The 14,458-nt window shown below is 34.7% G+C and overlaps 1 protein-coding gene across 2 annotated transcripts in view; it reads right to left on the bottom strand.

The window, feature by feature from the left end:
- Positions 1 to 14,458, bottom strand: part of LOC146536602 (adhesion molecule nephrin-like) — a 94,243-nt gene that overhangs the window by 27,949 nt on the left and 51,836 nt on the right. For both annotated transcript variants that reach the window (XM_085188986.1, XM_085188985.1), the window contains exons 4-6: positions 2,275 to 2,483; positions 2,045 to 2,158; positions 1,680 to 1,865 (exon numbers count right to left, since the gene is read on the bottom strand). In XM_085188986.1, coding sequence (XP_085045112.1) covers positions 1,680 to 1,865; positions 2,045 to 2,158; positions 2,275 to 2,483 — 509 coding nt within the window. The remainder of the gene's footprint in view (positions 1 to 1,679; positions 1,866 to 2,044; positions 2,159 to 2,274; positions 2,484 to 14,458) is intronic.

A 14,458-nucleotide genomic window follows, 5' to 3' on the forward strand; every position in this document is an offset into this window, starting at 1 on the left:
CAATGCGTGTTGAATGACAAAAAGAGATATTTGTCGATCATTACGTTACAAAATAACTAACTGCACCATTCTTAAGTAATTGGATAAAATATAACATTTTCTTATATTTAATATAGACATTTGTCTGATAACGGCCTAGACAATGTTAGCCATTTATTTCCACCTACTATGCAACCCACACAATGTTTCTACAATACCAGATCTAAAGAAAACTATTTTAATATTTTATTTGAACTTTCACATTCTTACCGCAAAGCAGGGTGGGCAGAGAGTTATAGGAATTGCCAATAATGCAATCCCACAATTGAAGATTGACGGAATTAAACTTTTTACTATATACAAAAGTAATACTAACTTAAAGAAATTATTCATTTTAAATCCAAATTCATTTTAATAAAAGATTTACTCTAAGGTTTCGTAAATAAAAATGTTATCTCAAAAATTTGAAATAGAAGTTCATAAGTACTTTTGAATCTACTACAGTGTCGACACTCCGCTGGGAGTTGCGACGCTTACCAAGAGATACTAGAGCTGGAAATCTTGGTAAGTCTTTTCTTTTTTCCATTTTTATATTCTATTTTTAGCAGCAGAAATGTTATTGAGGGTAACATGATTGTTGCGATAGTTGGAAATTCGATTCCTAATCGGTGTAACAGAACTATTTTAATTTCTACACCCTGGCAAGACATGGTCTTCTATCTGCTAACTCTGTTGTATGAAAGTAAAAAAAACTATTTCAGGATAAAAAAATTAGAGATTGTCGTGCTATATTGGGACAGCGCCTAACTGTATATAAGGTGGTGGTGGGTTCAATCCCCACTAGGGGAATTAATACATAAATTATTTTCATTTCTCTACTTTCATTACTAAGTTCCTAGCTTCCATATTTGAGCTTAATACATACTCAAAGGCCAATACTAAGTGATCCCTTAATTCTTTTCTTTACATTATTTACTAAATTGCTTTGTCAACTATAAATAAGGACGTAATATTTGAACAGAAATGCTGAATGCTGCAAACCAACTGACAATGAAATTCTACAATTTCCTAAGAATATCACAGGAAAACTTACTATAGAAAAATGTAACACCTTGTTAAAAATTTTGTTTTGTATTTGCAGGATATATTACATTGACATTTAATATAGTAGCTTAAAGAAAGAATTAAATGATCGCAGCGAACCTCTAGTAACCTAAACCTCGTAGGGTTCTGTCTACAAGTAGGTATAATTATTTAAATTATTTTTATTTTTCTGGCCTGCTAATAAGACAAAATACAAAATTAGGTTTTGCCTCTAATTTAGGTGTCTTTAATTTGGGTGGAAGGTGGAGAGCGGAATATTGGGTACACTAAATTCACTCTGCATATTCTGTAAAATGTCCAAAACACCTACGTGTCAAAAATCCAATACAAATAATTATTCCTCAACTAGAATTCATCGATAATTACCATCGTATCTTAATTACATCCATTCTCCATTTACCATCTAAATCGAATCATGCATGTAGTATAGCATAACTCAAACCATGTTTTATCTTAAAAATAATAATCATTATTTTTTTCAAGTGTACAACGAACCCCCAACTATCGCTTACTATCTGAAGCCGTTCCACTGCACCTAATGGCCTCTTTTACACTAGAACTAAACTCATATAATATCAAATTACACAAACACTCACAATACAACCTAATGGTCACTTCCCTCACTAGCGGCTGCAGGAGCGGGGGCTCGACCCTACATTGCAGCTTCATCCCAGCCATCTCTCTCGACAAAGACGGCAAGTGTATCTGACATACGGTACCGTCCTTTGTAACGGCTAGACGCTCGTCACCCCGATACCAGGAGATGTCCGGTGGGGGTTTGCCTGTTGAGTTGTAATTAAATATCGTTTGTATGTTGATGATTAATATTATTGTAGTTATTCATATAGTTATGTAGAAAATATAATTTATTTTAAAGTATCCTAAAAAAAAAATATTTTTTAAAGTTGCCTATGCACGATGGCAGCCATAACAAATATTACAAAATAAAGAAGTTACTCACCACCTGATGCTTGGCAAGATAGAAGTAAATCTTGTCCTTCTCGAAACGGCCCAGCTATGGAACCAAGAATTTCTTTGCCCTTTGAATCGTATATTCTCGGGCCATCTGGTGGAACTGTTAATTAATAAGCTGTATTATATCTTAAAAATCGCAGTATTATAGTATTCGTATTAGCATAATATTTTTTTTAATCTGCTTAAACCTATTTTTATACAAGCATATTAACTAACCAATAACTGTTAAATTGACTCTATAATTCCTAGTGGGAGAGTCGATATAGTCTATTCTACATCTGTATACGCCTTCATCATATCTTGCCACCTTGTCCACAGCAAGATGGGCTGATGATGGATCAGATTCGTTCAGGACGAACCGAGCTCGAGTTCCGAATTCACCAGCTACAGCCCAGTGGACTGATGGGCCGTTTCTGAAGTCGACTCTGTGGAAAGAAATACAAATGTATAATTATTATAATTAATTTCATATGGAAAATGAAAATAGTTTTTTTTGCAACATATTTTGACAACTTCAATTGGTACTTTAAGAAGTACTGGTTCCAAAACGGAATACCAATTTAACGTAGGAGGTCTTTTAACTAAACTAACTAAATATATATGTACGACACTCCTATACTAAAGAGATATATATATAAATTATGTAGTGTTTAAAACATTATTTTCTGAAATGTAAATTTATGTACGTATGTAAATGAAAACATTTAGATTACTTAGAGTTAAGACATATATATATTTTTGCGATATTGAAAATATATGAAAGTCATAGCATAGTTAAGGAAAAATGGGCTCAATATGAATTTACAATTTCTGATTTTGTTTTCATATTCAGTTGAATTTATAATATTTAGTAATAATTAGTAATTTTGAGTAGTCTTCCTCCTGGCATTAATCCCGGCTATTGCCAGGGTCTGCCCTCCTACTCAACCTACTCCACTTTGCACGGTCTTTTGCGTCCTCGGTGGTTAGACCATTGTGTCCCATGTCCTGCATCACGACATCCAGCCAGCGCTTCCTTGGGCGTCCAGGAGGTCTGACTCCAGGGACTGATATAGCAAGGCACTTGCATCCGACATAGTTCTTAGGCCGGCGCGTAACGTGGCCAAACCATCTCAGACGACGCTCTTGGAGCTTATCCGCTACGTCACGGACCCCAAGACTACCTCGAATGAATGTGTTGCGTATGCGGTCAGACCGCGTTACGCCGCACATCCACCTCAGCATCTTCATTTCCGTGACGTGAAGCTCCTCAGTGTGCCGAGATAGTCCCGGCCAACATTCGCTGCCGTATAAAAGAACCGGTAGGATGATGCTCTTGTATATCAGCCCCTTGAGCTTGGGCGGTATTCTGCGGTCGCAGACCACACCAGTGACCTCCCGCCATTTGGCCCAGGCAGCGCTTATCCGCCCTTGGACATCGTGATCGATGCCTCCAGACTCGTGCATAACGGATCCAAGGTACCTGAACTTCTCCGACTTAACGGCTGGCTCAGGACCTATAAGGATGGTGCTAGAGTCCCGGCTCCCGCAGGCCATGTACTATGTCTTCGACACATTTAGTTTAACAGTAGTATATAAAGTAATACATTGTTTTGTTAAGTTCAAATTTTGTTGAATTTTGTTTTATATCAATAGAAATTTACGATAATTCAAATGGTTTTTGATATATAAACTGAAGTTCTATAAAGGAACAAGATCCACTGGAGTACTTCCAACGAGGAACGAGGAAGACGTTGTGCTTCCTTCTAAGCTTTTGTTTTGAAACTGACTCATGTAATGCTTTGGCACCGTATTCCGGTCATCGTGTCTATATTGCTACTAGAAATACAGAGTTAGTAATTTTGTTATAAATATAATATATCAAACAAGTTATAGCCCGCAACTTAGTCTATATTATTCCATTTTCTCTGTTCCTGATTTTTTTTTTAAATTATATTATCTTAGTATACCAGTCCAAAAGGATTACATGCCAAAGATCGGAATCTTATGCGACAACTTTTTTGTAATTTCCCACAGTGGAGTTGCAAGCTACAATCAATGTATTTGTTACAAATATGCACGACGATACTTGGCTGTTAAATATGGCAGGCAGAGGTAGGCAGAGAAAACCTACTAAACTCCAGTAAAGAACTAAGACAGTCCGAGTTGTCCCATTTATAACATTTACAGTTAGATTCTCCTGTGCCGCGGTGGCCTCAAAAATTAAAATAAAAATTCCAAATATAACCGTAAAATAATAAATTTTCTTTTTTATGATATGTTATAAAAAATATTCAATAATAGTTTTAGCAATATTCACGCTATTGACGCAGTTGTTTGATTATTTTATTTTATTTTTTTCACTTTTATTCATAGACTACACTTTATATTTCTACTAGATTTTTTAAATAAAAGTTTATAAATAAAATTATTGTTTTACATTCTCTTCGGGTAGAGTGGCCTATTCAAATAGTTCTATGAATGTAATTTAGAGGAAAAATCTATGCTGCTGTTTTTATTTATAGAAGCAATTGATCCTATATAACAACGGCAGTACTCATGAAAGAAAAATACTTTTTTAAAAAACGTATAAAGCATTTATCGTATGTACGGGATTTGAACCAGCGAACCCATAGAAACGTCCAAGCACACTGACCACTAAGCCATATGTTCTAAGCAAGCTACATCACTTATGACTGACATGAGTTGCCAGGATCAATAATTTGTTTGGGTGACTAAATATTTTATTTATTAATTTATTTTTATTTATTTATTCTGTACATAGCAGTGTAGGTAGAGGCAGATCTAAAGGCATTGCGTGTTGAGTGGCGGATCTCAACGTCGCGCTTTGCCTCGACACTACAGCAAATAAATACAAACATTAAATATTTAATTACCTCGAATGGGAATCGAGCCCACAACCTACCGCGTTCACAGTCACACCTTGAACCCCTGCGCCACGCCTGGACTCTACATCAATTTCACCTTAAACTTACATTAAGAAAGCTACAAAACATATAATTTTTGTTACAATTAAAAAGTTTATTTGTTTCAGCGTGAATAAACCGTTGATTTTATCGACGATAATAGCTTTATTTTATGGCTCCTGGAAGTGAACTCGATTTGGCATCCTACCGGCCCATGAATTGTAGCGTACGACGTCGTATTTCTTACATGGGTGTATTGCGCAGGGTTCTTGAACATACTAGTGGGTGGATACGTTTTAAATTCATTTTTCTCATATATTTTAGTTTTCTTGCCATCATAAAATAAATATATAATTGTAGAAAGCGTATTTTTTTTTGCGTAGAGGGATTTGAATCTATGGCTCTTGGAAAACGTTCAGCTCTCACCACTAAGTTGTAGTTCTTATCAGGCTACTCTGAAACTCTAATATGTCAGTTAGAACTCATTCTTAGCAGTAGGAATTTAAAAAAAATCCTTTAGATTTGGGATACATACTCGGGATAATACAATTGCTTAATTGGTATTATAGGATTAGTTTTCAAAAGTTATTCGTTTCGTAAATGCTGTTGATTGCATATTTTTGACATTTTAAATGTATTTCGATAATAAAAAAAGAATTAAAATAAATTAAGTGGGAATCGAACCCATAACTGTCGCATTTAGTCTATAATCTTGTGTCCTAGCGCCACGACGGTCTTAACTTAACTAAATTTATTACACGTAACTTACATAATATTTAAAACATATATATAATTTATGCAAAAAATATAGAAATAACAATATCTTTGGCCATATTTTAATAAGGAAAAGGTTATTTCAGACGTACGTAATTCGCCCATGCCATTAACTTTCGTAGCTAGAACGCGAATGTAACGAGATTAATTTGTTGAGTTTCGTTCTAATATAACAACGTTCACTTTCAGCTTTGATGAAACAATTAAATTTTCTATATTTACTTACGATTTTTTATTATTATCGATGGTTGTCGGTTCGATCCCCACTCGAGGAAGTGAAATATTTATTTACGTTTATATTTCCATTTCTTCGCTCTGATGTCGAGGCAAAGCGCGGCGTTGAGTTCTGCCACTCAACACACAATGCCTCCAGAATTCAGCAGAAAATGGAGAACGGAGTGTCTTAACACTAGGTTCCCTCTGCCTACCCTGCTGTGTGCGGGATACAGCGTGAAGATAATAAAAAAAACAATAAAAAATATGGACAGCGAGTATTTTATAAATCTCCATACTACCATTTAATGACTGATAAAAAACTTACGCCACACAATAAATTGGGTCTATAAAACCTAACTTTTAATAAAACTCTCTTAACCATTCGTCACTATGCAATTTCAACGTCTAGACTGTACAGTAAGTTTAAAATTCATGTATGCAATAGTAAACCTGGCGATTCTTTGTTAGCTCGAGCTCCTGGAGCTCCTGGAGAACGGCCAAGGTAATGTGATAAACTGCTTTTTCAGGACCAAATAAGGCCCATTTGCTACCAAATGATAACATACGAGCTAGAGCACTTTCTTAATGAAATGCGAATTCTATTTCTCATTTTTAATGGTTTGTGTACTCGTATTGTGAAATATTTTAAAGTTTGGAATGCAATGGTTAAATTGTGTTTTTGTGTGTGTTTTTTTTTTGTATTTTTGTTATTTACATTTTTATTTGACAGATTGAGATTGTAGTTGATTCAAATTAAATATGTCAAAAAGAAAATTTACCAAATGCTTTGGCCCTATAATTTGATGTAAATAGGAAAAATATAGAGAGAAAGGCTCTTAAATCCTATATGATTCTGATAAATAAAAAATACGACAGCAGTTATTAATAGTTAGCAGACTAAGATTTGCAAAATTAAAAAAACTAAAGTCAAGTATAGGAAAATGGTGTATTTTTTTTAACAGATCTGAATCATGCAACCGTGACAAAGGTGATTAAGGTCTCTTTGTTTGTAATTTATCTTTAACTAGAAGATTAATTCATAAAAACGAAATAAACAAACTGACTAATTTGTCTAATACTATAATAACAGATGTAAACTGACTTTTTCTACGAATTTAATTAATGTATGAAATTATTAAAACTGTTGTCACCACGTGGATTAAAGTTTTTTTTGCTTCACGCTGTATCGGGTATATACCAGAGTAGGCAGAAAAGACTTTTTTCGTTCTGGTAATGAGGTAACTTGAGGCGTTTAGTTAGACCACTCAACACACTGCCTCCAGAATTCGGCGGAAATCAAAGAATTGGCAAATAAATTAAATGTCTGAAAGTGTCTCAATAGTTACGAAGTGTCTTAACTTAACATTAGGTTCCCAGGAACACATTGATCTTCTATGTTTTGGTATGCAGGATGAAGCTGAAATAAAATATAATATTACATTTTCATTCTAAATTCTACCGTAAATTCTTCAAATATCTAATATAACAGTTAGAACGCACGAAGTAACAAAAGTCCATTTGAAAACAGAACCTCAATAGTTGGCGGATGTCCAGCGTAAGGTTCTATGCCAGGTTCTAACAATCACCTGCGAGCTACTACGATTTATAATAGTAAAATGTCTAACGTAGCTATGTATAGAAAACGTTGACATACTCTTTACATCGCAGCCATAAGGTTTTTTTTTAAATATTCCATTCCCCTTAAATTGGAATCGAACCAAGAACCGTAACGTTTACAATCACATTTTTGTTTCCTGCACCACAACTGGCGTCTACTTAAATACGTGAGTAAATGTAGTTTACGTTTTATAGTAGGGATCGAAGTCCTGAACTTCGTTAGTTCCTGTTGCGTTGTGATAAATGATCGCTGTCAGATTGTGAGAAATAAAGACTGTTTTATATTCTATGAAAAGGAAGATATATATCACCATAAAGTACGTGACTTCGTATATAATTCAACTAATATGACTTTTCTAGCTTTTTTTATGTTATAATATATGATTGTTTTAAAACGTATAGCCACGGTTGTGGGTTCGATTCACACTCATGGGAAATTCTGCCAGTCAAAACGCAATTTATCGAATAGTTAACGAAAATTGGGGAACGGATTTTCTATGTGTCGGTTTCGGGAAAAATCGACTTTTTTACCAAAGAGGAAGAGATTCTACATTCGATAACTGTATTTGTTTATATATCTATCGATTTCTCCGTTATAAACATGAAAAAAAAGTAAAGAGAAAAAGAACTAAGATGTACAGGGAGAGTAGAGTAGAGAGAGCGCTCTGGTAAGCGGACAAAACATGTCACGTACATGATATTCGTCCAGTCTACATGCAATGCCTGAAGAATTCGGCAAGATGCGCCGACCGGAAGTGTTTTAATGGGAGCGGAATGTCTTACCACTAGGTTTCCAGGTACACCCTACTTACCTTATTTTGTGCGGAATACACCAAGAAGCTACAAAAGAGATATTCTTAACTTTGCTTAATTAACACAAAATTTTAACTAGTATTTTCATTTAAACCCAACTTCACGCCACTTCAGTTAATAAAAGCGGTTATTTGGTTCTCACATCGACATGATTGTATGATGAGCTCATGACTAGGGCGTGCGTCTATTTAAATGGAGTGACTTGTGTTTATTATAATGAATCAAATGACTTTTGACAGCTTAATACTTGAAATATATGCAAATTGAAAGTAGTGGATTAGTTTAAAAAACGGGCTATTCAAGTAATATTTGTACAATTTTGATGTGATCGAAAATACACTACACTTACTTTATTACACCTTTTTCATTTCATTAGGTTCCCAGGTTCCCTCTGCCTACTCTGCAATTTGCGGGATAAATTTAAAATGTAATATAGAGTATAGCCTTAAATAATGAAATCAATAGTTACTGAGATAAGCGCTTTCAACAAAACAAATACTGTAAAGTTTTATATAATTTTGGTCTATTAAAATAGAAAAGTGATAGAATTAAAGCCGTTGAGGGATTGTAGAAAATAAAATTTGAAAGAAATTTGACGCGCCTCACGTCTTCTATTCTTAGTTCATTGAGTATTCTTTGTTTTTCTTTTTAACTTCACGCCATACACCGCTTACATTACCTAAGGTAGAGAGAATCTTGTGTTAATACACTCCGTTCCTCACTTACCGCAAAATTTTCGAGACAAAATGAAAATAAATTAAATATATTATTTCCCCAAAGTGGATTTCAAACCCGAAACCATCTCGTGTGCAGTCACGCTATAGTGTTAATGTAAGTAACGGTAAGATACCAGTATAAATTTTAGACTCAGTTTCGAATCACCATCACCTGTACAGATTTTTAAACCAAAACATCGTTAATAATAGAATAATTAAACAGTTTTATTTCTCTATTTTCCTTAAGAATTGAGCCCTTAAAGTGAAGAAATTCCAATTTAGTATAATCAGCGATGCCATTGCGGCAGGTACCTAGTGATCGTAAAATGAGCTATATATTTAACGTTCCGTGAACGTAATAAACTTGTGGGAAAATAGACTTGTGGACTTTAAAATAAGATGTCACCAGGATGAGTATTTTAGTTCTAGTGCTTTTTTTTTTCAAAATTCAGGATAACGATCAGTTATAGCGCAGAGGATAACCTCTAACCCTAAATGTCTGTGAGTTCGATTCCCACTTAGGGGGACGATTATATTTGTTATCTTTTCATTTCACCGCTTTAGCAGATGCACAACAGCTTAGAATTTCTATTAATATTGAAATTGTTTCAACGTATAATAAAAATTAAAATGTAATTTTGATAAAAACAGTAGGACCTTATACAGTATTTTCTATACGTCGGAATTGTCTCGATTTTGGCCCGGAAGTAAGGACCTCCTCAAGAGTTATTGCTGTACTCGAACATATTCCGGACTTCTTCCAAGCTGAGGGGTGGTTAGTTTTTGGAAACTATCCAATTTCACACATATTCAACTCAATCCTTTGTCTCATTATCAAGGCAAGTAAAAGAAAATACTTCAAATTCCAAAGTGGGAATCGAACTCCCACACTGCGCCAATGCGGCACAACGGTCTTGTATTTAATTAGATATTTATATATTATTCATTTCTCCATTCCATTATAGGAATACGATGTGTATAATTTATTTTTCTTCCTTCCCCAATTATATGGTTGACAATGGTTTAGAGGATAATCGATGGGACTCTACAAATTGTGATCCGGTAGATATTGAGTTATTTATAAATGTTAGATTAGCAAGGAAAGGTTCGTGATGCTATACGTATATAATATACATATATTTGTATGTCACTGTTATTTTTTTACTAACCGAACGTGTTAGAAAGAGGATAATGATTTTGTAGCGTATGTATGTCTGTTCCGTTTTGGTTAGTAGGACAGTATGTGAATTTAAAGTCGACGTTTGTATGTTAGAACTCTACTAAAGGAAATTAATTTATTTACATATTTTTCTGATCTCATAAGCAAAACACTGCGTTGAATTCTGTTAATTAAAATCTAAGGTTACTAGGTTCCTTCTGTCTACTCTGAAAAAAAGACCAAAAAAAACACTACTTCCATAACTTCCAAAAGCACTCAATCCAGCAATTCCGACAACGCCAACACCACGTTATCCCTTGTATAATCATCTCAAATACGGCCTGAACTAGAACGAGCTTCAAGTCAGAAAGCTCTAGCCTAACTTAGGTCTATCGTGCAAAAGGATGATAACTTCCACAATCGAGTTGGAGTGACGCCAAGCCACTCGTTACGTATTAACTGTTGACGGTTTACCGTTAGTTTTATGTTCTGTGCTAAATATGTATGAAATTTTATATATAAATTTTGGATTTATATTTAAGAAGGTCTTTGATGGACATTTGACTGCTTACAGTCAGATATATGACGGCTGTGTGGTTGTTTCCCACCTGTTTGTTTGGGTAACGGAGTGTCTTAACACTAGGTTCCCTCTGCCTACTCTGCTGGTTGCGGGATACAGCATGAAGCAGATTTTAAATATTTCATTTCCTGGAATGGGGATTGAAGCCGTTATCTGCCGCGTTTCAGGGGGTGCTGTTGCCCCTGCCACGTAACTGGCCTAAACAACATTTTTCAATTTCTTCTTTTGAATCACAGGAGCGAAGCCACAAATAAAAGCTAGTATAATATTACTACTATGATTAAAAGTCTCACGGGTAAGGGGACGCATAGTTTTCACACGTCGCGTCGCGACGACCAAATTAGAGTGAATGAGCAGAGAGAATGTCCCGGTATTAAACTATATTGCAGCTTATGGTCAAAGAAAATTACTATTTTGGTAATATATTTGGAGTTTTCATTACGAAGTCTGGTATGAAGAATAAGCACAATATCTTGAAAAGTGGAGAACAAAATGTCTCAGCAGTAAGTTTCCCTCTGCCTACACTGCCTTTTTTCATTATCGCTAGATCAATTAATTTCTCTAATTTTGTAAAGAAATAAAAAACAAACAAAAACTCCCACTAGGACCTGAACCTGCTATCTTTATCGACAACAAACCAAACCGTCTTCTATTATCATCCAAAGCTCTCTTGGATTACAACAAAGGCAGTACCTTTGACCTCCATTTGTCTCATCCCTGTCCCATACGAGATAGCCCCAGTGTACGTCCATCTTAACATTAATTATGGTGACCCTAGCTTATTGATTGAAACGAATTCGTATTGATATTGAGTTTTCCTTTAGTTGAGAGGTTCTTTATAAAGGGATTATGGGAAGTTAATCTTGTATTGTTTTGTCGACGTGGCTAAACGCCGTCGTGTGAAGGTTGTAGCTTCGATTCCTACTTGGAGGAATGAATTATTTTTATTTCCTCGTTCCGGTAAAAAAGACAAAGCACGGTGTTGATGTCCGCCATTTATACCGCAATGTCTCGGCAATTGGGTGGTTCATAAGAAAATATATTTGGATTTCTACTAACAGAAATGATTTTCCTCGCTCTGGTTGTTACCTGATGTTGGTAACTTCTGTGTGAAGACTAAACGCAACGTTGAATTCTACATAATATTTAAAAAAAGATAATATTTTTAAGAGAAAGAAAATAACTCTTATACATAAGTCGCTAAACAAAAATTTCTACACATACCAATAACCCATTTAGACAAAGAGAGATCCTTACATAAACTTATATGTACATACGTATGTATATCCAATCCTGAAATATCTCCACAACTCAATTATAAAGTATCATTATCGAAACGGACGCCGCAGCCTCGCACTAAGCGCATAACTCAAGTTAGGCTTTAGTGTTTAATTATGTGAGGAATTTACGAGAAATACAAATGGCAGTGCTACGGACAAAGCCCGTGTTGGTTACAAGCGTGAATTTATGTACTGTCTAGGTACAGTCGGGGCTAATTATTGGTGGATATTTAATTTTGTATTTTATTTTATTTTTTCATGCTGTTTATTCATGGTAGGGAACCTAATGTTAGGACAGAAATGAAAATAATTCAATCCAAAAAAATTAAGCGACGTCAAATATTAATGTATGAAAATTAAAAATAAACTACCTTTACTTACCTTTAAGACATACGTAATAGAATAAGTTAAGATATGAAGAAACTCAAAACACGTAATATTTTGGGTAACACTTCCAAACACTACCACCAATACTCAAAACAAATATATTTTTTAACAGCTTCACGCTTTATCCCGCATTGGAAAAGTATCAATAGGGTTCAGTGTTAAGAAACTGCCCTGCTGCGAAACAAATTTTTAATTATAAAAAATTAAATTTAGGCTTATTTGATGAATTGCAGATCTAAACGCCGTGCTTAAAATATAATTATAATAAACATATCACATATAAAATAAATTAAAAGCAGCAAATAAACATATAATTGTCGTCGAGTGTACAAGATGTAATTAGTGCTAGTACTTCAGTGTCAGAGAACGACCTATATAATATAGGATACAGTACAGTAAATACTATTTATATACATAGTATATTAGAAATGTAAGGTTTCATATTAAAAAATATATTTTACTCATATAAAGAAAAGAAATTAATTACATTCCTAGACATTGCGATGCTTTAGAATTTGGTAATAAAAGTTATTTCTTTAGAAATGTAAGTAGAAATTATCATGCAGTAATACGAGTAAGTTACTGAGAGGTAGTGTCTTACTGTAAATATGATTCGACACGATGGCTGTGAATTCAATTCTCACTTGGAGAAACGAATTATTTTCATTTCTTCGCTCTGGTAAAAAAACAAAAACGCGGCGTTAAGTTCCGCCACTACACGCATACATACATGCATTATTATCTTAAACATGTCTAAAGACTCTAACTGATAATTAACCTAACCCATACGTCGGAACTTTAACACGGTTGTTGCAACTTCTGTTGTTCCCACACAAGATGCTTACAAGCTGATGCTAATCCTAACTAAGGTTTGTTCGAAATTTTGGCCAAATCTGAAAATTTCTTTATTATAGCGATGGTAGCGAGTTCGATCCGCACGAGAACAAATAAATATAATTAAATTCGAGACAGCGTGTTGAGTGGTAAAAAAATGTAACGCCGTACTCGCTACGTCACCAAGGCTTATCTCTAAATTAAAAATTCGGTTAAGTGTGAGTCGGGCTCGCCCACCGAGCTTTCATTCAAGATTTCGGATCAACGGGAAGTACTATTTATAAAAGTAGACAAACTTTAATTTGTAGGCATATGCACTCATACATAGGTATTCAAAATATACAAATCACAAACTAAGTGACGTATCACTAAATCTCTCCGTGCCAGTAAATGACTATAAAACCGTAATACGAATATTAAATTAATATATCCTTTCATTAACTGCTTAGACCTGATACATTCTATCCATCATAACGTCGTCAGATGTCAACATCGGGTGTTTGCTAATTAATTACATGGTTTGTGACACTTTGCCACTCTATTACCATATATGTACATACATACATATGTTAGTATGAATCTAATTTAAATTCGTATTTGTAACTTGAATTATTTAGAAGAATTGGATATTGAAATAATAAAATATTTACGCTCTTCCGTCACAGACAACGCACTTGTGAAACCACTGGCGAGAACTGTGGTGGTGCGTGGGCACAGGTGTGCGACTGTAACGCAACAGGTTCGATCCTCAATTGGAAGAATGAAACATTTAATATTTTCATTTCCTCGCTGTATTAACGAGACAAAGCGAGGTGTTGAGTTCCATAATTCAACAGGTAATACCTCCGGAATTCTGTGGTAACGGTCCCATTATTTAATATACCTATGTTTTTAGTATATTTTAATAGAATCAAAGTCAACGTCAAGTAGCTGGAGCGAACGGAATTTCTCAAAGACCATTCTATGTCTTCTACTACCCGCCATGCCTATCGCTCCTGCTTAATAAATCTCTTCACCATTCTTTCGTCACGCCCACACCACCTGAGCACGTTCTTCTTCATTCTCACCGTGACATCCTGGCTTGTTTTTAACATTCTGTGTCTCTCATCTCTCCTTCA

Source organism: Heliconius melpomene, chromosome 8 (assembly GCF_056956725.1).
Source record: "Heliconius melpomene rosina isolate 202511_hmr_F chromosome 8, ASM5695672v1, whole genome shotgun sequence".
NCBI lineage: Eukaryota > Metazoa > Arthropoda > Insecta > Lepidoptera > Nymphalidae > Heliconius > Heliconius melpomene.